This window comes from Hyperolius riggenbachi, chromosome 2 (assembly GCF_040937935.1).
Source record: "Hyperolius riggenbachi isolate aHypRig1 chromosome 2, aHypRig1.pri, whole genome shotgun sequence".
Taxonomy (NCBI): domain Eukaryota; kingdom Metazoa; phylum Chordata; class Amphibia; order Anura; family Hyperoliidae; genus Hyperolius; species Hyperolius riggenbachi.
This window is the reverse complement of record NC_090647.1, coordinates 200,548,863-200,575,544: the sequence shown is the minus strand read 5'-3', so window position 1 is coordinate 200,575,544 and position 26,682 is coordinate 200,548,863. Positions and strand designations below refer to the sequence as shown.

Here is a 26,682-nt window from a genome sequence, read left to right as displayed (position 1 = left end):
CATTAACAGACTGCTCCCTATCCCCTTCTTGCACCTCTGACACTGCAGTTGCCATTGGCAGGTTTTGGTGCGCCGTATCAATTGTTATGTATAGAGTGCTTGGGGGGCCCCATTGTAAAACTTGCATCGGGGCCCACAGCTCCTTAGCTACGCCACTGATACTGGGGGTGACACCTTTTGGTTACCTACACTGGGGGGCTACCTATTCTGGATGCTAATGGACTACCTATACTGGGGACTATGTATGGCTGCCTATACTGGGGGAGGGAGGGTACCTCTGGCTACCTGCACTGTGGGGGAGTTAACTATACTTAGCGGTGGACCTTTGGCTCCCTACCTATACTGGGGGCTACCTATACTGGGGGACAGCTTTGGCTTCCTTTCCTGGGGTCTAGTTATAGGGAGACACATCTCATTATACTGGGGGTCACTTTGACTACCTAAACTGGGGGGGGGGCTAGTTCTGGCTACCTATTCTGGGTGCTTTCTCTATCTATACTGGGAGTTAACTCTGACTATACTGGGGGGCTATCGCTGGCTACCTATACTAGGGGCTACCTCTGGATAATTATACTGGGGTTCTAACTCTGGTGACTAATACTGGGGGCTACCTCTAGCTACCTATGCTGGGAGGGAACCTCTGGCTACCTATACTGGGACGGACACAAAAGTGTCACCAACAGAGAAAAGCCAGAGTGTGAGTGAAATAGGGATGTGGAAGTGAACATAGAGGGAATAGGAAAAACAATGCTGCTGCAGGGTGACACAGCCTTGAAAGAAGCACTAATCGGCATGAAATGGCCATCAAACTCACCTTCCTGTGCCCCACACCCACTGTCTTCGTCTGAACCGATATGTTACGGTTTAATTAAATAGACATAAGAATTTGTGTGTGAAAATGTAACAAATTGTAAAAGCAACTGCTGCGGTGCCTGGAACAGCTCTTTACCCCTATGTAGCCGCATCGCACCGCATATAATGAAAACGGGCCCTAATATCTAGAGGCACATGGCTACTTAATTCTGTTATCTGCGGAACATGGCTACCTACCAGTAATTTATGTATATAGGGGTCACTTGGCTACTTGCCTATATTATCTTGGCGCATCTGGCTATTTAATTTATCTTGAGGCACATGGTTACTTGTGTTATCTGGATGTTTGTGAATACTTAAAGAACAAGCGACACTCATGCTAACCTAGAAATAAAAAACACATATATAAGTAGATAAATACTACTTCTACTTACATAAAAGATGTATTGTGCTATCCACGTAATGATTCCTGTGAATTTTATAAAGGAAAAGCAGAAAATCCTATTGAAGGCAGTGGCCATTTTGCCAAGCTACCACTGACATCATATCCTACCTGACTCGTTTCCCCCCCTCCCTTCTCTTGCTCATTGTGTATTCATTAGCTGCCCTCCTCCCAGAGTCTTCAGACACTCCCACTGAGGTCTATACTAGGAACTACACTGTCTTATCCTCCAATCACTAAGTCACCTCAGCCTTGCTTATAAACACAAGTGAGCAGATGATCTGTTTCAGATAAGCAGCTAGATAGGGAAATAAATGGAAGAGGAGGAATATATTATAGATAAAAAGAACCCACAGCATGCAACTGAATGGCAATGGGTATTAAAGGGCCAGCACTCCTAAAGGATGTGATAACTCCAAACCATAACAGCAGAAAAAGTTTTGCAAGTTTTGAATGCAGGATTAGCATCTTTATTACTTAATACACTCAGACCAGTTGTTGTTGTTGAAATTTGATTTTTATGGTGACAATATCGCTTTAAAGTGGACCCAAACTAAAAATACAAGATTTCAGAAATAAAATCTATTTTCTAACTTATAATAACAAATAGCAGCCTTTTTTTCAGCTGCATGATGACAAATATAAAATATTTTACATTTATTGGAGGAACCCCTCCCTTCCTTTCATATTGCCAGGACAGAATACGGCAGACTGGTGGAGGAGATAAATAACAAAACACAGGCTGCTACTGATGTCACAGGGGAGATGATCTCAGCTTGTGTGAGATTGCACATAGACGACGCCCCTGTGAGGGAGGGTAGCTGATGACAAACACACCCATGATCTAAAACCTCCTACTAAGCTCAGACGTAATGGCTGTCATCAGTATAACCCTAGTTATGAAAAGAGAAGGGTGAAAAGCATGCACTGAAATGCTCATAGGCTTGAAGGGGTGTTTATCTTTGTATGTGTCAGAGTGGTGCAGCTAAATATTTTGAATTCAAAAAATGTTTGGTTTGGGTCCGCTTTAATATTTTTATCAGGGGAGTGTATGACTACTTTATTATTTTTTTATCTGGAGGCATACTGTTTGATTATTTTATCTGGAAGCATGTGACTACTTATTTATTTAATCTTGAGGCACATGACTACTTAATTTTAATATGCAAGGGGCCATGGCAACTTTAATGTACATATCTTTCAATTCAGGTTTCCTGTAGGTTTGGTTCTGAACCAGCCGCTCACAGCAGCCTGGCATCTCGTTGCATATGCTTTTCTGCAAGCTTGCTGAAAAGCGTTTGCTGGCTTTTGGTGGCACTTCCACTGTAATATGTTTTTGAGATGTGCCATATGAGGAAACATGTGGATAGTCTACAAACATGCAGATTGTATCCTGAACCCAGAATCCTAGTGCTGCAAGTCGAGTGCTAATGCGCACAACTAAGGATTATAATTTACAGAAGCACAGTGATATATGTGTAAACATGCATTTTTGGGACAAGTTTATTTTGGTGTCTTCGAGATCAGTGTTTCTCAACATTTCATGGGTATGTATCCCTTTTGAAAGCATGTGCTGGCCAAGTACCCCCTGATATGGTAAAGACTATCTCAAGTACCCCTTGATACATATACACTTAATAGTAGTACATGATAATCGTTTCTAATCGTTTTTTCCAACGCATTTGCTATCTGAAATACTAGTTTGGCTGTTATTTATATAGGATTTATTATTTTCTGAAACAATCAATTTATTTAACTTAATTAAATACATTTTCTTCAATGTGCAAAAAAGAGCATACGTCTATGTTAATGGATCATTTACCCACCCACTTGCTTCATACTTAATTTTTATACATTTTCCTTGTTTTACCTTGTCCCCGTGTCAGTTTGCTATCACACAACATCTCCATTTGCACCAAGATATTGTTTATTTTTGCCTTCAGTGAACCTGTTTTCTGATGCCTTTTAGATGGATCAGGATAGTATTAAGATGGTAATTGATGCAGTTTTAGTGGGCTCTTTAGAAAGGTTAAGTGGATGAGGCCAGAGTAGAGAGGGCTATGAGAGATGTCAAATACTTAAAGATGTAATGCCACAGCAAAATGAGTACCTGCATCGCTAAACATCAGATCCGTTTTCTGTGGCAACGTTGCTTGGAAATGGTGATGTCACTACATATGACTTATTTTGGTGGTATAATTGGTAAGTATCGCAGTTGTGCTTTCACATATGGCGCAGTTGCCTTTGTTGGCGTTTGTTGCTCTTGTACATGGAAGGTTTCTTATCCTGCTGCGAGACAATCAGGAGCTCAAATATTGTCACAGTTAAAGAAAAAAGCTGTACATGTGCAGATATTTATAGTTTTGTTTACTGCTAATTGCATAGAAGTATTAAATCTGTTCACAGAAGCTGTGCGTGTTGCATATCTAAGTCATTTCAGTTTTATGTCCCATTAATGTGTTAAGATCTGCATCTCCACAGTGTCCTCCTATTCTAAATACATGCTTAATTGGTTAAATACGGCAACATATGCCTGCAGTGTACATGGGTCTTATACACAGAATTTATTTAATAAACTGTTTAGAAGGTATTTGTGGTGTGAGTGTTGTTCAAACAATCCTGTATATTATACACAATATTCATGACAATTTTATGATCTAGATTGAAAGAAACAAAACTATAGACAAGTTTTAAACTATTGTTGCCTGAAACTTTTTTGTGAGATGATTCCAGGCAGCAAACCTGGAGTGAGAGCTGTACAAAAACACTACTAGTCTCCAGACTCTCCAGTTGATTCTGTGTCATGGGCGACCGTCTTCATACATGTGCGTAAGACTTTAGCATGGCCCTGTAGTGAGAGTAATATGGTGGCAGCCAAATTTATTTCCTTTTAAACATAACTGATTGCCTGGTTGCCCTGTTTTTCTTTGGCCTCCAGTACTTTCGGCCACTGGCCCAAAGTGGGGATACAGATCAGATTCATAAATATGTGTTTGTCAGTAAAAAAGAGAGCAAAGTGAGTAGAGGATTGTATGAAAGTTGGGTGATCAATTCCCTCCCACACCATGGTGATAAACAGGGGCCCCCCTGCAAGAATTTGAGCACCCCCCGGGGCCCACTCATGGCCGTTTTGGGGGGGGGGCAGAAGGGGTTGCAGCATAAAGGGAGAGCTTTGCACATCAGCGGGGAGGGGGGAAGTTCCCCCCCCCCCCCTTACCTCGTGCTCTCCCCTCTGCGCTCCCCTCCTGCATCTATCTAAGGGGCAGCAGCGGCGGCGGCAGCTATAATTACCTCCATTCACCACCGGAGGTCTTCGATCTGCCAGGGCTTCACATTACATGTAACTCACAAAAATTTCAATTGCTGTCTCATGCACTTACCGTATATAAATTTTATTGATTGCCTTAGCTGCATAATTTTTAGATCACAACACACATTAAAAACAGACACATTAAAACCACTACCTGGCCAAGAGTTTTCGCTTTTTGCTGTGTGTATGTATATATATATATATATATATATATATATATATATATATACACATATACATATATATATACACATATATATATATATATACACATATACATATATATATACACATATATATATATATATACACATATATATATATATATATATATATATAAGTACAGAGGGGCTGCAGCACACAACAGGAAAACAGTGACAGGGGCTCTTGGTTACGCTTTAACGCGCTTAAGCTCACCAACTGCGCCAAAGTGTCCCCAATCTGGTGAGTCCTACTCTACCATGCAAAATGCCAGTTTTTATAAGCAGTCTAGTGGGAACTAAACCAAAAACCCTAAAATGTCAACTAGATGGGAAAAAAGGAAATTAAAAACACCTCACCCTTCACCTAGCTACCAAACGAACTCTCTTAACATGTGCAAAGCACTCATTTATATACTTAACTGTGCTAGAGGTGGGCGTGGTCATGCAGGCTCACAGGGGAAAATTATAAATAAATTACCAAGGGGTGAGCAGCACAAACCAAATTTTTTTATGCAATTCTATGCAAAGCATGCACGCAGCGCTGGAGGTCCCCAGACTCCATAAGAAATATATAAGTACAGAGGGGCTGCAGCACACAACAGGAAAACAGTGACAGGGGCTCTTGGTTACGCTTTAACGCGCTTAAGCTCACCAACTGCGCCAAAGTGTCCCCAATCTGGTGAGTCCTACTCTACCATGCAAAATGCCAGTTTTTATAAGCAGTCTAGTGGGAACTAAACCAAAAACCCTAAAATGTCAACTAGATGGGAAAAAAGGAAATTAAAAACACCTCACCCTTCACCTAGCTACCAAACGAACTCTCTTAACATGTGCAAAGCACTCATTTATATACTTAACTGTGCTAGAGGTGGGCGTGGTCATGCAGGCTCACAGGGGAAAATTATAAATAAATTACCAAGGGGTGAGCAGCACAAACCAAATTTTTTTATGCAATTCTATGCAAAGCATGCACGCAGCGCTGGAGGTCCCCAGACTCCATAAGAAATATATAAGTACAGAGGGGCTGCAGCACACAACAGGAAAACAGTGACAGGGGCTCTTGGTTACGCTTTAACGCGCTTAAGCTCACCAACTGCGCCAAAGTGTCCCCAATCTGGTGAGTCACTCAGATTGGGGACACTTTGGCGCAGTTGGTGAGCTTAAGCGCGTTAAAGCGTAACCAAGAGCCCCTGTCACTGTTTTCCTGTTGTGTGCTGCAGCCCCTCTGTACTTATATATTTCTTATGGAGTCTGGGGACCTCCAGCGCTGCGTGCATGCTTTGCATAGAATTGCATAAAAAAATTTGGTTTGTGCTGCTCACCCCTTGGTAATTTATTTATAATTTTCCCCTGTGAGCCTGCATGACCACGCCCACCTCTAGCACAGTTAAGTATATAAATGAGTGCTTTGCACATGTTAAGAGAGTTCGTTTGGTAGCTAGGTGAAGGGTGAGGTGTTTTTAATTTCCTTTTTTCCCATCTAGTTGACATTTTAGGGTTTTTGGTTTAGTTCCCACTAGACTGCTTATAAAAACTGGCATTTTGCATGGTAGAGTAGGACTCACCAGATTGGGGACACTTTGGCGCAGTTGGTGAGCTTAAGCGCGTTAAAGCGTAACCAAGAGCCCCTGTCACTGTTTTCCTGTTGTGTGCTGCAGCCCCTCTGTACTTATATATTTCTTATGGAGTCTGGGGACCTCCAGCGCTGCGTGCATGCTTTGCATAGAATTGCATAAAAAAATTTGGTTTGTGCTGCTCACCCCTTGGTAATTTATTTATAATTTTCCCCTGTGAGCCTGCATGACCACGCCCACCTCTAGCACAGTTAAGTATATAAATGAGTGCTTTGCACATGTTAAGAGAGTTCGTTTGGTAGCTAGGTGAAGGGTGAGGTGTTTTTAATTTCCTTTTTTCCCATCTAGTTGACATTTTAGGGTTTTTGGTTTAGTTCCCACTAGACTGCTTATAAAAACTGGCATTTTGCATGGTAGAGTAGGACTCACCAGATTGGGGACACTTTGGCGCAGTTGGTGAGCTTAAGCGCGTTAAAGCGTAACCAAGAGCCCCTGTCACTGTTTTCCTGTTGTGTGCTGCAGCCCCTCTGTACTTATATATTTCTTATGGAGTCTGGGGACCTCCAGCGCTGCGTGCATGCTTTGCATAGAATTGCATAAAAAAATTTGGTTTGTGCTGCTCACCCCTTGGTAATTTATTTATAATTTTCCCCTGTGAGCCTGCATGACCACGCCCACCTCTAGCACAGTTAAGTATATAAATGAGTGCTTTGCACATGTTAAGAGAGTTCGTTTGGTAGCTAGGTGAAGGGTGAGGTGTTTTTAATTTCCTTTTTTCCCATCTAGTTGACATTTTAGGGTTTTTGGTTTAGTTCCCACTAGACTGCTTATAAAAACTGGCATTTTGCATGGTAGAGTAGGACTCACCAGATTGGGGACACTTTGGCGCAGTTGGTGAGCTTAAGCGCGTTAAAGCGTAACCAAGAGCCCCTGTCACTGTTTTCCTGTTGTGTGCTGCAGCCCCTCTGTACTTATATATTTCTTATGGAGTCTGGGGACCTCCAGCGCTGCGTGCATGCTTTGCATAGAATTGCATAAAAAAATTTGGTTTGTGCTGCTCACCCCTTGGTAATTTATATATATATATATACACACACATATATATATATATATATATATATATATATATATATATATATATATATATATATATATATATATATATATATATATATATATATATATATAACCAGACCCACAAACCGGTGCAGCGTGATCGCCCAGCCTAGGCCTATGCAAAAAACGCTGCACCATAGACTGTGGGTCACCTAGGTCCTCACCCACCACTGTATCACCAGGCACACTGTGCACTTAATAGCCCACAGTATTCAGATCCTCATAGCGCTAATCCACACTGAAAAAGTCTGCATAATTTATGTGGAGATGAATGGCAACTAGCATCTGGAACTATCAATCCCACAGGGCAAGCAATTCCTGGCTTAACATCCGGCTTACAATGCTAGGGCATCATAATGACAGCTCAATGTACTTGCGTATTTGGACGGTTGCTCCAGTTCTTAGATTTCCAGACCTGCAGTGCACTGGGTCACGTTCATTCATGCGGCATGCCAGCAAAACATCTTCCATCTAAGCTTTATGCTCCTATAGCCTAGGACTCTGTAGCAGTGATCAATGCGGTTGGGGATCCCGGCCGTATGGAGTATCGCTCAGCGTGCTGGCGTTTACACGTGGTGGGCCAGCGCGAGCACTTCGGCGGTAGCCACGCCTACTGTCAAAACAGGAAGTAATGTGAAGCTCTTGCAGATCGGAGACCTCTGGTGGTGCATGGAGGTAATTATAGCTGCCGCTGCTGCCCCTTAGATAGATGCAGGAGGGGAGCGCAGAGGGGAAAGCCCGAGGTGAGGGGGGGGGGGGGGGGGGACTGTCCCCCCTCCCCGCTAATGTGCGAAGCTCTTCCCTCATGCTGCGACTCCTCCTGCCCCCCCAAAACAGCCATGAGCGGTCCCCGGGCCCCCCCGTGGGGGCAGGGGCTGCTTCCCCTATTGTTACGCTAGTGCTGATAAATCCACTATTTTGTCACTATAAGGGAGAGGGGGAAAAACCTGCAGCATTAGAACCCAAAATGTTTTTGCCCTTGTAATGGAAGATTTGCCTGACAAACCCGTGTCAGTCGGGTCAGTTCAAGTGACAACTAAGAAATCAAAGATGCAAGTGGCACTTGGTTAAGGCAACAGCTCTGTAAGGTCTTCTTCACAATTTGTACCTTTGTTTTTCCTTAAAAAGGAAACAAATTAGAACTGAAATAAATCAGTGTAAAGTCATGGGACTGAGTGCGCCTGGAGTGGGTTTTTTTTTTTCAGGACTTTGGAGTTGGTCCAAAAACCATCTGATTCTTCAGTTTATGAAACCACCGACTCTGACTTCAACTCCGGGTACCCACAATTACTCTGACTCCACAGCCCTGTTTTTTCACTCATGTATCCATGTTTTTGTTTGTAACAATAGTATAACAAGATGTTTAAATGGCAAACTAAACGCTTACATTTTCAGTATCCCTGTAATTGGAGGGTAAGGCTTAGGCTGGTTTCTTTTTTTCCTGTTATTTTCTTAATGCTGCCTCCCTTTTTGTGCATTAGTTACATTGTACAGATAAAATATTTTTCCCAAGTACCCTTTTGAGATAGACTTTAAAGGGATATTGTAGGGGGGTCGGGGGAAAATGAGTTGAAGTTACCCGGGGCTTCTAATGGTCCCCCGCAGACATCCTGTGCCCGCGCAGCCACTCACCGATGCTCCGGCCCCGCCTCCAGTTCACTTCTGGAATTTCTGACTTTAAAGTCAGAAAACCACTGCGCCTGCATTGCTGTGTCCTCGCTCCCGCTGATGGCACCAGGAGCATACTGCGCAGACCAAAGACCATACTGGACTTGTGCAATACACTCCTGGTGACATCAGCAGGAGCGAGGACACGGCAATGCAGACGCAGTGGTTTTCTGACTTTAAAGTCAGAAATTCCAGAAGTGAACTGGAGGCGGGGCCAGAGCATCGGTGAGTGGCTGCACAGGCACAGGATGTCTGCGGGGGACCATTAGAAGCCCCGGGTAACTTCAACTCATTTTCCCCCGACCCCCCCTACAGTATCCCTTTAAGGAAAAGTGATTTGGCTCAGTAAGATGTTGTCACCCTTGATGAGAAACCTATTCTTCAGAATGCATCCTGCCAGTGGAATATTAACCAACTGGCATGAGAAAAACAAAGTACGGTACACCCTTTCAGTTTAGTTCCGTTCAGTTCTACACTTTTATGTAATAAACAAATGATTTAACAAAAATAAAGCCAAAAGCCATGATTCAGTAATATACAGTAAATGGCTTTTATCCGTCTCTTTCTCAGGAATTTCTGCCCACTCTTCTTAAAGAGAACCTAAAACGGAAGGAAAGAAAAGTTTTATACATACCTTGGGCTTCCTCCAGCCCCCTCCACACAGATCGCTCCCTCACTGCCATCTGTTGCCTCCTGTATCTTCTGAAATTGGTCACAGAAAGTCCACGGGTCGGTGGCGCACGGCACATGCGCCCCTCCCCCTGTCGTGCTTCCAAAGCTGGGAGTTTTCTGCGCCTGCCCAGTACTACTGCGCATGTGTAGAGCACCCCCGGGGGTGCGGGAGCGCGCATGAACGGATTGCACCTGCGCTGACTGGAGCGTTTCTTGGGGCCAGTTTCAGAAGATCCAGGAGTTGGAAGAGGGTGGGGAGGGGGTTGGAGGAAGCCCCAGGTATGTATAAATCCCCTCCCCCCCCCTTCACTGACCAGCATGAAAGTTCTGGTGTTTAGTTCACTGCACCTCTGGTTTATTTTTCACTAAATATTTGCATAGTGTGTACTATTTTATTATCTGGGCAGCACTTTGGCGTAGTGGTTTGCGCTCTCTCTCCTTGCAGCGCTGGGTCCCTGGTTCGAATCCCAGCCAGGGCACTATCTGCAGGAACTTTTTATGTTCTCCCCGTGTATGCTTGGGTTTCCTCCGGGCACTCCGGTTTACTTTCACAGCCCAAAAACATACAGATAAATTAATTGGCTTCCCCCTAAATTGACCCTAGATTATTATACTGTGTCGAGATTTCCATATGGCGGAATATCGTTTTTCCGATAAACTGAACTGTGTATGATCAGATACACATAGACCTAATAATTTCCTTTCCTTAGGTTACAGAAGACAAAGACTTCTTAATGTAGGGTGATTATAGGTTAACATATACATTGATCATTGAGAAAGGCAGAGCATATTTTAATATGGCGATGTAATATTGCCATGCAAGGCTGACTTGTATGTGTCTCTAAAGGAAGGTCAGATGTTGAACAACAGGCAGTCAGCTGATGTGCTATTTGCAATGGGTAATCCCATTCACCTTACTGGGAACAATGATATCAGACCATTCTTTGTTTTAGGTCAAAACACTTGACAAGATAGCAAACAAGAGGAGTCTGAGTGACAATAGTGTGTTTAAAAATGGACTAATATCTGTATACAATGGCTCAAACCTGGCTACATTGAATGTGAAACCAAAACCCATGCAAGGTTTCTATGCAATATTTGTGTTTCCAAAGTCCAGACACAAACACAAGGCTTAGGAAATACCTTTATTTTTCTTATAGCTGGGCAAACCAGTAACAATATGAAAATGTTATTGAAAATGTATACGTGTTAATATAAAGATTCCCTGAATGAATATATCCAGAATGATATGGATATGCTATATGTTTACCAGTGTTGCATGTTAAACAATAATGTTAATGGTATAAAACTCTGCTAACAAGCACAATATGTTATATAAGGAGGTCCATGGTGGTTTTCAATATGCCACTATGATTTTGGATAAAATCAAATCTATCTTGGATATGATAGAAAAGGTCACTGTATACTAAATAATAACCAATGATCCCATCCAGATCAGCTATCCATAAGATATGAATTTTTATAACATTGATTTATTCACTGTTGGGGTATAATAAAACATGATTTTTGTCTTTAGTTTGTCAAATATCCCAATAAGTCTGTGATTAGTTAGCCAACAGCACCTACAAAGGGTGAAAGCCAGTATTACACTTGGGTTAAAGATTAGTCACAGAAAGCTCCCATTGATCACTCCCACTGCCCAGTGATAGGCTAGAAGACTTAATCTCCTGGGCAGGACCATAGGTAGTGAGGGGAATAAGATGAGAGGGGTCATTCAATGAGGGGGATGAGACCATCAAGAGATCTGAGCAGACCAGGACATAGAGGATTCATGCCATCTGAACACAGCCACGCCTAAGAGGAACACGCCCAGAGGCCATCTTGGTGACTATATTTGAAACCAGTTCTGATTTTTCTTTTTAAGCATATGGCTTATCACAGCACAAATATCTGAACGTTTGATTTATTGACCATTGTCTTTCTTAAGTTTATAGTCATTTATAGCCAAAGGGAGTGCGTTCTTCCAGTGCACAGGAATTACTCATTCCGCATATTTGATAAAACCCATTCAGTGGGTATATTTTTCTTTAGATTGACACAATCAATCGTTCAAGAATCGCTGACTGTGAAATCCATAACTTATTTTTCTTTTTGGATAAAAGCTAGACCTTTCAAGCTACCTCCTCTAGATATTTTGATACTTTGCCGCAGCATGTGCAAGCCACACCTAGCCAAATTTAGGACGACTCAATAGATATCTTATTCCAAAATTATATGTATTTTACCCGCTTGCTCTGTGTAGTATCACAGGCCAGCGGAGGTTAAAGTATAGACAGTGGGAAAATTCCTGTCATTTATAGTTGATTGCATAGCGATTGTGGGGCAACGCCCAGTCGTCAGATCCACTGAGTCATCCTAAATTTGTTATATTGAATGGTATAGCTGACATCAGCCAGTTTATTTTAGATAGCGCATTTTTGATTTTGGACTGCGCAATTTTGATTTTTGATAGCCACCATTTTGTTTTTGATAGCCACCATTTTGTTTTTGATAGCCACCATTTTGTTTTGATAGCAGCCATTTTGATTTTGATAACAGCCATTTTGTTGTCGTTCAATTCATCCATTTTGTCTCCAGAGACCCTGTGGTAAATTGAGTAACAGGGCCGACGGCCATATTTGATGAGTCATAACTCTGCACTGTATTTGAGTTGACTGCTAATTGGTTTAAGCCTTTTGTATTGGTGATTAAGTATAATAACATTTTGATGTTTTACTGAAATTATTATCCAGCTCATTGCTTATTATAAGAATGACCTTATGAGTTTTGTTATATATCAAAAGTGCAATTTTATATTGTTTTGATATTGTAATATTTATTCGATATTAAATTGATATTTTTATAAATTGGTCCACATTTATTTGCATGTTTAAACCAGTACTGTAAAACCTCGGAAAACAAGCTCACACAGTTAGGCGTATGTTTGTATTTTAGCTCCTCCTATTTTCCCAGGAGCATTACATTTACATTTTTGATTTTATATTTATTTTTAAACAAGTTATACAAACATTGACAAAACGCCCGACAACATATACTACACAATACATACATAGACCTATGACTATGGCTGGGATTACATCTCCTCTGAGGGACATTTAAGTTACAAGACCATATACTCTGTACAGCGTTGCGGAAGATGTCAGCACTATATAAATACTAAATATTAATAAGATGACCACTTTCTATAGATCATGTTTGGACAGATTTGGTATGAGAAAGCAGGAAAGCAAACCTGCTTAACCCCCACCACCCCGGCTACAGAGATTCATCCAGATGGTGATGCATGGCAGCTTTACTCCTAATAGCCAATGTAACAGGAACACAAGTGGTCAGCAACTCAGCAAGTATTCTGTAGGTCTTTATTATGCTAAATGATTGAAGACCATACTGATAAGATTTTAACTTTAGAAAGAAAAAAAATGAATCTTAAATATTAAGGATTTTTTAAATTCCAAAATGTAGTTGCGGACCCTTCTTTGGTGCATATAATGAACTGAAGAATACCTGGTGAGTTGCTGACCTCTTGTCACCTCTCTGTGAGCATTAGTGTGCCTTTTTGTTTTAAAACCTTGTTTATGTGTATAGCTGGTAGCTTTATACTAGACTTTTAAGTACATGATGCATCTAACAGTTATATATATTTTTTTTTGCTATTTGTCAACATGGTTTGTCTGGTTGAAAACAAAAGTAACACTTTTTTTGTTTTACATGAAGTCTCTAATGTTGGGTAACACTCTGATTTCTGCTCCCTTTCCAAAATGTCCTTGCCTGATTTAATTTGGTTCTTTTTCTATTTTTTATATCAAGATTTTTGCACTAGTAATACTGCTTATGTGTTCCATACATCCTTGATTTTAACACATGGTACATGTACGGTACCTCAGGGTATAATTTTGTTGCGCTCGGGGCATGCTAACAAATATGTAACTGTCAAGGGGTACTAAACAGTTACAGTGGTGTGAAAAACTATTTGCCCCCTTCCTGATTTCTTATTCTTTTGCATGTTTGTCACACTTAAATGTTTCTGCTCATCAAAAACCGTTAACTATTAGTCAAAGATAACATAATTGAACACAAAATGCAGTTTTATTATTTAGTGAGACAAAAACTCAAAACCTACATGGCCCTGTGTGAAAAAGAAATTGCCCCCCTTGTTAAAAAATAACTTAACTGTGGTTTATCACACCTGAGTTCAATTTCTGTAGTCACCCCCAGACCTGATTACTGCCACACCTGTTTCAATCAAGAAATCACTTAACCACTTCACCACTGAGGGGTTTTACCCCCTGACCACCAGAGCAATTTTCACCTTTCAGCGCTCCTTCCACTCATTCGTCTATAACTTTATTATTACTTATCGCAATGAAATGAACTATATCTTGTTTTTTCCGCCACCAATTAGGCTTTCTTTAGGTGGGACATTATGCCAAGAATTATTTTATTCTAAATGTGTTTTAATGGGAAAATAGGAAAAATGTGGGAAAAAAATTATTTTTCAGTTTTCGGCCATTATAGTTTTTAAATAATGCATGCTACTGTAATTAAAACCCATGAAATGTATTTGCCCTTTTGTCCCAGTTATAAAAATGTTTAAATTATGTCCCTATCACAATGTTTGGCGCCAATATTTTATTTGGAAATAAAGGTGCATTTTTTTCAGTTTTGCGTCCATCCCTAATTACAAGCCCATAGTTTATAAAGTAACAGTGTTGTACCCTCCTGACATAAATATTTAAAAAAGTTCAGTCCCTAAGGTAACTATTTATGTATTTTTTTTATTGTACATTTTTTAAATTTTTTTTAATTACAAAAAAAAAAAATTAGGAGTGTGGGAGGTAATGAGTTAATTTTTTGTGTAAAAGTAATGTATTTGTATGTGAAAAATTTGTAGGGTGTAGTTTTACTATTTGGCCACAAGATGGCCACAGTAACTTTTTGTTTTAATGCGACCTCCAAGCGTCCTTCCGGAAGCTTGGAGGAAGTACTTGGAGGCTGTATCTTTTCACAATGATCGCGCTGCCCATCGGAGAGCAGCGGATCATTGCGGGGCTTAGATCAACGAACGGGAATGGATTTTCCCGTTCATTGATCTCCGGGCGAGCCGGCGGCGGCGTGTTTACTAGCGGCGGGCGGCGTGTTTACGAGCGGGAGCGCGGGCAGCGGCGGGAGTGCGCAAAGTACGGATTTCTCCGTCCCTGGGGGTTAAAGGATGGAAAAAGGGACGGAGAAATCCGTACGGGCGGGGGTAAAGTGGTTAAATAGGAGCTATCTGACACAGAGAAGTAGACCAAAAGCACCTCAAAAGCTAGACATCATGCCAAGATCCAAAGAAATTCAGGAACAAAGGAGAACAAAAGTACTGGAATTGAGATCTATCTGGCTAATTACCTCATTAAACACAATTAAGTCACTTTTTGGGAGGACTATGAGTTTGTGATATTATCATTGAAATTGACCTACAGGGGACAGGATCTGGTGTACTATAAGCCAAATCCACGTCACTAAAATGTATATACTGTATGTGGCTGAATCAAGCCCCCTATTCCTTCAACAGAAATGCTTATAGATACATAAAGACTCCCCACCAATCCAACACCTTTCACCCCCTCAAACGGAGTGCCCCACCAGGGGAAGAAAAACGCTCAGTGCTAAGGGTGAAGTGCATGTGCAAACATAGCATTCAGACATACATTTCAATAAATATAGCCCACAAATATAAATGCATAGTTTTTAAAGGTTATAATAAAAGTGATGTTTTAGTCTAGGGTCCCCCAAAAAAGGTTATTCAATTGTTTAATATTTAAATCTGATTTTGTGCTGTTTAATTACCTCATTCATAGAGGGACACAGTCTGTATGATTAAGGCCTCGTTCACATCATTTAGTACAGATGGATGTGCGATCAGAATGCAACGCGTCCGATCGCACGCCATCTGCACTACTATGCGCTGCAGATCCCATTCATTACAATGAATGGGATCTGCGCTGCTATTACCAAAAATGCGTGCAGCACGTGATAGCGCAATCGCGCTGCCACGCAGCGCATATGATGGGAACGGTAGAAGGGCTGTCTATGCCCTTCTACCGTTCTTGCGCGTCGCACACTATACGCGCTGCCAAAATGCGCACGGCAGCGTGTATAGTCTGAACGAGGCCTAAGGAGCCATACTGAGCTCTGATACGCGTGAGCTTTTTTTCTGTGTGTCATTTGATGTTCTAAATAAAGCCTTGGATTTTTTTACCTTTCCAATCGCTGTAGTGTAATAATACTCTTCCCTGAATCTTGACATATTAGAAGGCTGATCTTAATGGCATATTTGCTATTAATAATATATTGCTGATTGTTATTTGTTGATTTCAAACTGCAAATGTTTGTTCTTGTGGTGATTTTATGTGATATATGCATTTACAAGTTCTGTTTTTTTTTCATGTCTCCATTAGGGAGGGATTTAGGTTTTCTGCACAGGAAGCGGCATCAAGTTTTGGCGATGATCGTCTGTTAATTGAAAAATTCATTGATAATCCTCGCCATATAGAGATCCAGGTAAAACTTACAGGGGAAGATGGTGTGTTTTTCTGTAATAGTTAAATGACCACTTGAGCCTTATGTTGCTGTCACTTACGGTAGATCATAAAAATCTGACAATTTTGACCAGTCCATCTCCTCATGGGGAATTCACAGTATTCATTTTATTCTTTACAAAACCACTTCCTGGAAATGATCTTTGCAATGATGCCAGCTGGCCACCTTGTGCAACTGCCATTCAGAAAGTGCTTTTGAAAATAAAACCCTGATAATCCCCCATATGGAGATGGATTAGTCCAAAACCTGTAAGCGCTGTCAATATCAATACTACCTTCTGTAAGTGACTGCAACATAGGAAAAAGGTAATTTCTGGGTACATCTTATATGTATGTATTTTAAATCTTAGTTTTTAGTAGTCCTTAAAGTGTACCTGAGACGATGGGAAGTAAACGTTTTATACATACCTGGGGTTTCTACAGGAGGATCGAGGAGCAAGCATCAGTGGGAGCAATCTGTGTGGAGGGGGCTGGAGGAAGCCCCAGGAATGTATAAAACTTTTACTTCCCGTCATCTCAGGTTTACGTTAAATCAATTGAGCTTGGTTCTCCTTGTATGTAATGTTTTCCAATCTCTAAGGCTGGATTCACACTACAGCTAAAATAGGTCCCTTTCACAAAATAGACTACGACATATTAATGGACAGCGTGCATCAAAAAAATTATGCAGGGCAAATTTGGGTGCCAGTTGAAGCCTCTAGTACAGGGGTCTCAAACTCAATTTACCTGGGGGCCGCAAGAGGCAAAGTCAGGATGAGGCTGGGCCGCATAAGGGATTACACAAAAAAAGTCCTCAAATGTCATTGACAGTTTTAATTATTTCTTCTGAACATGAAGTGTCCTACCTTATAGTTCGCTTCAGTGCTCCCATTACAAGTAATCCGCCGTGTCCCCGCCGCAAAACGAGGCCTGCTGGGCCTCCAAATCGCCCGGGGGGCAATCCACCGGCATTTCCTGGAAGCTCTGCCCCTCCTGACGTCAATCGCGGCGGATCGCCGCCTCTGCCCGCCCCTCTCACGCTTCCTTCACAGAGAGGGGCGGGGAGAGGCGGCGATCCGTGTGGCGATTGACGTCAGGAGTGGCAGAGCTGCAGCTGGAAGCTCTGCCCCTCAGCGCAGTCTATGTTTGCCCAGGGATTTGGGGGCTCTTGTTAAGCGGCGGGGATGCGGCAGTTTACTTGGGAACACTGAAGAGAACTATAAGCTAAAATAGTTCGCTTCCGTGTCTCTTTTGCTTTTGCCGGCGCGAGCCACAAAATATTGTACCGAGGGCCGCAAATGGCCCGCGGGCCACAAGTTTGAGACCCCTGCTCTAGTAGAATATCATTCTTCAATGCTGCCATTATCTTACTATTGGGAGCTGGAAAATTACGATAAAAGAATATCAGCAATATTACTGATATTCTATTTTCGCTTTTTCTAACCTTCTGCTATCTAAGCCTAATATAACCTACCACTATCTAAGTCTAACACTAACCCCCTTACCTACTCCTAATGCTAACCTACTTATCTCAGCCTAAAGACGATACCCTACCCCTACCTAATTCTAGTACTAATCTACACACACATACAGTATATTACCCCATCCTTGCAATCTGTTGTCCGCAGGGTGCTGCTATAGCACCCATTAGTATTGCGGTCTATGCGGCGCACAAGCTTTTGAGGGCAGAAAATTTCCGGCACAGGAATGGACATGTGGACAGATTCTATGTTAAGCATAGGATCCGTTCATGCGTGTTTCAATTGTCCGCTTTGTTGCAGTGGTGAAATGCAAAGTCCTGACCTGCACAATTTGCACACACTGGATGGAAGTCAGACGTGTTTTGGTAGTAATTCTTATCAGGGGTTTCATGTGGACGTATCCATGGCACAAACCTGTTGTAATGTGAACGCAGCCTAGAGGTCTCTTTATAAAGCTGATGATCTGCAATCTCTAGTAAAGTGCTTTTATTCCTTCAGTATTAACCTCACTTTTTTGAAGTATGATATTCATATTCAAGTTTATAAAAGTGACAATCAGCCAATTTTGTAACGATTTGTCAATTTCCCATGATCACTACTATTGCTTATAATTACCAGCAAAAAAGTCACACGTGTCATTAATAAAGGGACCATCAGTATGATTGTGACTTTATAAATCGACAAGTAGCATTTGCTACTTTTTATCAGCACATCAATGTTACAGATAATTATTATTATTGATTTATAAAGCATCAAGATATTCCGTGGCGCTGTACAAAGTAAATTGATACATGTTGCTGAAAAGCGGACAGATGCGCGCTAGTGTGAATGAGCCCTGAAAGGGAAGAACACGATTTAAGTCAGAGGAGCAGTGTGGAGAATAGGTTTGTTTGCTTGTTTTTTGTTTTCTTTATTTAAATCACCTGTTCACGTATTTTCCTGTAGATCACCACAGAAGTGGCAATCTTCATCCACAGTTTAAAATCAGTGCATGTCTCTTTTTCTGAACAGTCGTTTGCCTCTCGGAATCTGAGGCTCATATGCAAGGAAAGGACCACTATCATGAAAAACTGTAAAATTTAGCTTACATAAAAACACATCAATAAAAAGTATGATTCTCCCCGAGTAAAATGTGCTATAATTTTCTCCTATGTGGCTGTCATTTACAGTAGTACGTAAAAAATCAGACAGATTTGTCAGGTTTTGGACTAGTCCATCTGCTTATGGGGGATTCTCATGGATTTGTTTATAATAAAAGCACAAATGGCATTTGCTCAGTCCAACTGCAACAATAGTGTGCAAATAAGTAAGCGGGCTGGCCAGATTCTTTCCATCGAGTGCTTTTGTAAAGGATAAAGGGAATACTGAAAATCCCCCATGAGAAGATGGAATAGTCCAAAACCTGTCAACTTTTTACTACCTACTGTAAGTGACAGCAACATAGGAAAAAAATAAATCTATAGTGCAGGTTACTCTGGGAGAAATATACATTTTGTAAGTATGCATTTTAAATTATACCATTTTTTTATGATAGTTCTTGACAATAGACCTGTTTATATCTGAAAAATCTTGTGTGGCTTATCTATTGCCAATCACTGCTTTGCTGTACTTTGTTTTGCTAACTATAAATTTTTCAGTAGTCTTAAAGTGGACCCAAACTAAAAATACAAGATTTCAGAAATAAAATCTATTTTCTAAATTATAATAATAAATAGCAGCCTTTTTTCAGCTGCATGATGACAAATATAAAATATTTTACATTTATTGGAGAAACCCCTCCCTTCCTTTCATATTGCCGGCAAATAATCCGGCAAACTGGTGGAGTAGATGGTGTCCAGCAAAGGAGGAATTGCTAATGGCTGCCCCCTGTGTAACCCTAGTTATGCAAAGAGGAGGGTGAAAAGCATGCACTGAAATGCTCATAGGCTTGAAGGAGTGTTTATTTATCTTTGTATGTGTCAGAGTGGTGCAACTTAAAGGGATACTGTAGGGGGGTCGGGGGAAAATGAGCTGAACTTACCCGGTGCTTCTAATGGTCCCCCGCAGACATCCTGTGTTGGCACAGCCACTCACCGATGCTCCGGCCCCGCCTCCAGTCCACTTCTGGAATTTCTGACTTTAAAGTCAGAAAACCACTGTGCCTGCACGCCCGTGTCCTCGCTCCCGCTGATTAGTGTTGGGCGAACAGTGTTCGCCACTGTTCGGGTTCTGCAGAACATCACCCTGTTCGGGTGATGTTCGAGTTCGGCCGAACACCTGATGGTGGCCGAACTAAGAGCGCATGGCCGAACGTTACCCGAACGTTCGGCTAGCGCTGTGATTGGACGAACGGGTCACGTGGTTCGGACCCGAACGCGCTCTGATTGGCCGAACGGGTCACGTGGTTCGGGTAAATAAATACCCGATCCACGTCATTTCTCTGCCATTTGTCTGTGGGTTTAGCTTTGGGTAGGCAGGCAGGGTAGTTCTCTCTCCAGCCAGGCTAGCCAGGGTCCCCCGGTCATTGTGTCGCTGCTGGGAATAGTAGTACACCGCTCACCCACACTATATAGCATTGTGTTTACTGCCACTCTGTGTGTCTGCTGGGAACAGTAGTACACCGCTCACCCTGTATAGCATTGTGCTCTGTGTCGCTGCTGGGAATAGTAGTACACCGCTCACCCACACTATATAGCATTGTGTTTACTGCCACTCTGTGTCTCTGCTGGGAACAGTAGTACACCGCTCACCCTGTATAGCATTGTGCTCTGTGTCGCTGCTGGGAACAGTAGTACACCACTCACCCACACTATATAGCATTGTGTTTACTGCCACTCTGTGTGTCTGCTGGGAACAGTAGTACACCGCTCACCCTGTATAGCATTGTGCTTTGTGTCACTGCTGGAAATAGTAGTACACCGCTCACCCACACTATATAGCATTGTGTTTACTGCCACTCTGTCTCTGCTGGGAACAGTAGTACACCGCTCACCCTGTATAGCATTGTGCTCTGTGTTGCTGCTGGGAACAGTAGTACACCGCTCACCCACACTATATAGCATTGTGTTTACTGCCACTCTGTGTGTCTGCTGGGAACAGTAGTACACCGCTCACCCACACTATATAGAATTGTGTTTACTGCCACTCTGTGTGTCTGCTGGGAACAGTAGTACACCGCTCACCCTGTATAGCATTGTGCTCTGTGTCGCTGCTGGGAACAGTAGTAGACCGCTCACCCACACTATATAGCATTGTGTTTACTGCCACTCTGTGTGTCTGCTGGGAACAGTAGTACACCGCTCACCCTGTATAGCATTGTGCTTTGTGTCACTGCTGGGAACAGTAGTACACCGCTCACCCACACTATATAGCATTGTGTTTACTGCCGCTCTGTGTCTCTGCTGGGAACAGTAGTACACCGCTCACCCGCCACTGTATAGCATTTCTGTACTGCCACTGTACTGCTGCCAGTCAGCGTGTACTTTAAGGATAAGTGAAATGAAGAAGAAATCCTGTGAAAGAGGGAGGGGCAAGGGAAGAGGTGTTCCCCCTGACGGTTCACGTACAGGCCACAGTGGAGCACCGAAGAAAACCCACTCAATACCGCCCATGTTGTCCAGGAAATCAACCCTCACAAATCCAAAAGAACAGGACCAGATCATTAACCTCCCTGGCGGTTTGTTAAAATCCGCCAGGGGGCAGCAAATACCTTTTTTTTAATTTTTTTTTTTTTTTTTCATGTAGCGAGACAATGTCTCGCTACATGATAGCCGCTGCTGAGCGGCATCCCCCCAGCCCCTCCGATCGCCGCCGGCGAACGGAGATCAAGAGATCCCGTTCAAAGAACGGGATCTCTTGGAGGGCTTCCCCCGTCGCCATGGCGACGGGGCGGGATGACGTCACCGACGTCATTGACGTCGTGACGTCAAAGGAGAATCCGATCCACCCCACGGCGCTGCCTGGCACTGATTGGCCAGGCAGCGCACGGGGTCTGGGGGGGGGGGGGGGGGCGGCTGCAGCGACGGGTATAGCGGCGGATCGGCGGGTAGCGGCGGCGATCGGAGGTTTCACGCAGCTAGCAAAGTGCTAGCTGCGTGTAACAAAAAAAAAATTATGCAAATCGGCCCAGCGGGGCCTGAGCGGTGCCTCCCGGCGGCATAGCCCGAGCTCAGCTCGGGCTTACCGCCAGGGAGGTTAATTGGATGACCTCTCAAGCGTCTAGCAGTGGGTTAAGCAGCACCAGCACATCACGCACGAGGTCCGAGTCCTCAGCCAGTTACAAGGAGCCAGTGGGCACAAAGCTGACGCAACCGGCAGCGACACCACGCACACAACTGCCAAATAACCAGTCCGAAGAATTTCCTCAGGACACAATGGGGTATTCGCAGGAGCTATTCCCAGCGCAACAAACTTCCACCTTTCAAAGGTCAATGGAACAGCCAGAAATGTTGTGCCCGGATTCACAACCATTGACTGTGGGAAATGCACCGCGCACTGAAATGCAAGACGAGTCCGAGGAGGACTTTGAAACCCAAATCCCAGAGCAAGTTGGGCAGGAGGGGTTTCAATTGCAGGAGGTCAGCCGAGAAGATCTTGAAGACGACGTTGGAGTGTGCTGCGCAGAGGTTGTTGTTGGGAGCTCTACTCCACGGCGGCGGCCCACAATCACATATGACGAGTTTGAGGAGATGGAAGAGGAGGAGGGTATGGACAATGTTGACAGAGACCCAGATTTTGTATGTGAAGGAGAACATTGCCGTCGTAGCAGCACAGATGAGTCTGTTGAAGAACCCACTGCTGCACGAGTTTGCCTTGTGCCACAAGGTAGGCGGCGCGAAATTTCAGGCACCACAAGCGTGGAAGTTCAAGTGAGACGCAAAAGAGGCGCAAACAGAAATCGCCAGCAAGGCAGGTGCTCCAAAGTCTGGCCTTTCTTTAAAGACTGCAGTGAGGATGGTACCATGGTGATTTGCAAGGTGTGCAAGACCCGCCTGAGCAGGGGGAAACATATTAACAACCTCTCCACCACCAGCATGACCCGCCACATGGTATCCAAACATCCCACTCTGTGGCCACCAGGACAGGGTACCAGCAACACTGCCTCCCTTGGGGTCACCAGACTCACCACCAGACCCTCCTCAGCAGCAGCAGTAGCCCAGCCATTGCGTGGTTCACAACAACATTCACAAACATCAGACGACGCTGACACTGTCACTTTCCGGAATAGTGCTCTTGAGGTCTCCCAGTCATCAAACACAACAACCAACAGCCGTTCAGTGTGCAGCCCTACGGTTCAGTTGTCTGTCTCGGAGATGCTTGAGCGCAAGAGGAAATTGCCAGCAAATGACCCCCGGGCCGTGGCACTAACAGCCAGCATAGCCAAGCTTCTGGCCTGCGAAATGCTGCCATATCGAGTGGTGGAGACAAACCGCTTCAAGGGCATGATGTCAGTGGCCATCCCACGTTACGTGGTTCCCAGCCGCTACCACTTTGCACGCTCTGCAGTGCCTGAGTTGTATGAGCACGTGGTCAGCAAAATAACCCGAAGCTTGAAGAATGCCGTTGCCTGCAAGGTTCACCTCACCACTGACACCTGGACGAGTGCGTTCGGCCAGGGCCGATACATCTCCCTTACCGCGCACTGGGTGAACCTTGTGGAGCCTGGCAGCGATTCCTCACCTGCTACGGCGCGGGTGTTGCCCACGCCGCAAACAGCTGCACCGCCGTCCCTCCCACTGGATAACAACAGCAGCACCTACCTCTCTGACTCCTTCTCCTCCAACGCATCTCAAAGCTGTACCTCATCCGGAAACGCTAACCCAGCAGCAGTAGGATCGTGGAAGCAGTGCAGCACAGCTGTTGGCATGCGTCAGCAAGCGTTGCTGAAGCTAATCTGCCTTGGGGATAAGCAGCACACAGGGGAGGAAATTTGGAGGGGAATAAAGGAACAGACGGATTTGTGGCTGGCACCGCTGGACCTGAAACCGGGCATGGTTGTGTGTGATAATGGGAGTAATCTCATTCGCGCTTTAATGTTGGCTAAGCTGACACACATCCCTTGCCTGGCGCACGTGATGAACCTAGTAGTTCAGCGGTTCCTGAGGACATACCCAGGCGTGGCCGATCTTCTGTTGAAGGTGCGACGAGTGGCCAAACATTGTAGAAATTCCAGTACTGCTTCGGGGGCACTCGCCAAGATGCAGGAGCGCTTCAATCTCCCCCACCATCGCTTGCTGTCTGATGTCCCTACGCGCTGGAATTCTACGCTGCACATGCTAGCCCGCTTTTGCGAGCAGAAGAGTGCAGTGGTCCAGTACATGACGGTGCAGTACCGAGGCGCATCCGGACAGCTGCAAAGCCTCTGTGGATCCGATTGGGCCAACATGTTGGACCTCTGCCAAGTCCTCCAAAATTTTGAGCAATCCACGTTGCTTGTGAGCAGTGACAACTCTTCAGTCAGCATTACTATACCACTGCTGTGTTTACTGAAGAAGTCAATGTTGAAAATCAAGGAAACAGCTGTCATGATGCAACTGGAGGAATCTGAAGGAGAAAACGATCAGCGTGATGGTACCAACATCAGGCCATCTGCCTCAGGAAACGCTGGCCCCAGCAGCTATGACGAAGAAGAGGAGGAGGAACAGCTGGAGTTGGAGCAGGAATTTCATGCCACCACTGACGAGGGCCAGAGCGGTGCACGTTGGACTTCCACAATTCAGCGCGAATGGTCAGCAGAAGCAGACCAGGAAGAAGGTGACGACTATGATGCATCCCAATAACTATCACAACGCTCACAAGAGGATGATGAGGATTCTGGCAGGACTCTGGCACACATGGCTCAATTCATGCTAGACTGCATTGAACGCGACCCACGCATTGTGCGCATTCTGGACAACACCAATTACTGGGTTTATACCCTTCTGGATCCACGGTACAAACACAATGTTCCAAAACTGCTTGAAGAAAGAGTCAGACAGGTCAAAATGGAAGAATACCAGCAGGCCCATGTGGAGACTTTAGAGAGGAGATTGACATCCTCCCCCTCCTCTAGCTAGTTGTACGCCGACAGACTGACTTCCACAAACCCAGGATGACCAGGAGGGCAGCAAACAACACAAGCCGCAGCTAGTGCCCAAAAGGGAATGGTATCGGCAGTTTGCTTGGAGTGGGAAAATTTTCTGACACCCATGCAGCAGCCCACAGAACAGCAAGCGTGCAGATCCACCTTCAACACCGATTGCCTGGAGAAGATGGTCAAGGACTACATGTCAGATGGCGTAGCTGTGTTGAACAATCCATCTGCACCCTTCAACTATTGGGTATCGAAGCTAGACACCTGGCACGAACTGGCAATGTACGCAATAGAGGTGCTGGCTTGCCCGGCAGCCAGCGTTATGTCGGAATGCTGTTTCAGTGCTGCCGGAGGCATAGTCACAGATCGGCGTATCCGCCTCTCCACAGAAAATGCAGACCGTCTGACTCAAATTAAAATGAATCAATCCTGGATTGGAAACGACTAAGCAACACTCCTGGACCCCAACCAAGTAACATGAACAATGACCATCTGTGATGGGTTAGCGTTTCCGGTCCCTGTTTATTGAACCTCTTATCTGTATTACATTTATGACTGCATGGGGGTAAAAAGCATGCTATCCGCACGCTTCTTGTCCTCATGCAAGGCCTGGGTTGTTGTGTCTCAAAGCGTGGCCTTCTCCTCCTGTGCCTCCTCCTGTTCCATCACGTGTGCTGCTGCTGGGTTAGCGTTGCCGGTCCCTGTTTATGGAACCTCTTATCTTTATTACATTTATGACTGCATGGCGGCAAAATGCATGCTATCCGCACGCTTCTTGTCCTCATGCAAGGCCTGGGTTGTTGTGTCTGAAAGCGTGGCCTTCTCCTCCTGCGCCTCCTCCTGTTCCATCACGTGTGCTGCTGCTGGGTTAGCGTTGCCGGTCCCTGTTTATGGAACCTCCTATCTTTATTACATTTATGACTGCATGGCGGCAAAATGCATGCTATCCGCACGCTTCTTGTCCTCATGCAAGGCCTGGATTGTTGTGTCTGAAAGCGTGGTCTTCTCCTCCTGCGCCTCCTCCTGTTCCATCACGTGTGCTGCTGCTGGGTTAGCGTTGCCGGTCCCTGTTTATGGAACCTCTTATCTTTATTACATTTATGACTGCATGGCGGCAAAATGCATGCTATCCGCACGCTTCTTGTCCTCATGCAAGGCCTGGGTTGTTGTGTCTCAAAGCGTGGCCTTCTCCTCCTGCGCCTCCTCCTGTTCCATCACGTGTGCTGCTGCTGGGTTAGCGTTGCCGGTCCCTGTTTATGGAACCTCTTATCTTTATTACATTTATGACTGCATGGCGGCAAAATGCATGCTATCCGCACGCTTCTTGTCCTCATGCAAGGCCTGGGTTGTTGTGTCTCAAAGCGTGGCCTTCTCCTCCTGCGCCGCCCTCCTCCTGTTCCATCACGTGTGCTGCTGCTGGGTTAGCGTTACCGGTCCCTTTTCCTGGAACCTCTCATCTGTATTACATTTATGACTGCATGCCGACAAAAAGCATGTTACCTGTGCAAAGAAAACAGGCATTTCCCGCATTTAAAAGACAGTTTTCCCTTTGAAACTTTAAAATCGAGTTTCTCAAAAACTATAAGCTCTTTTTGCTAAATTTTATTTTCCTCTTGTACCCACTCCCAAGGTGCACATACCCTGTAAATTTGGGGTATGTAGCATGTAAGGAGGCTTTACAAAGCACGAAAGTTCGGGTCCCCATTGACTTCCATTATGTTCGGAGTTCGGCGCGAACACCCGAACATCGCGGCCATGTTCGGCGAACGTT

At 44.2% G+C, this 26,682-nt stretch overlaps 1 protein-coding gene across 1 annotated transcript in view; it reads left to right on the top strand.

The window, feature by feature from the left end:
• The window catches only part of PCCA (propionyl-CoA carboxylase subunit alpha), a 647,351-nt gene that overhangs the window by 220,149 nt on the left and 400,520 nt on the right, over nucleotides 1-26,682 (top strand). Inside the window, exon 10 of the mRNA XM_068267993.1 lies at nucleotides 16,260-16,362. Coding sequence (XP_068124094.1) covers nucleotides 16,260-16,362 — 103 coding nt within the window. The remainder of the gene's footprint in view (nucleotides 1-16,259; nucleotides 16,363-26,682) is intronic.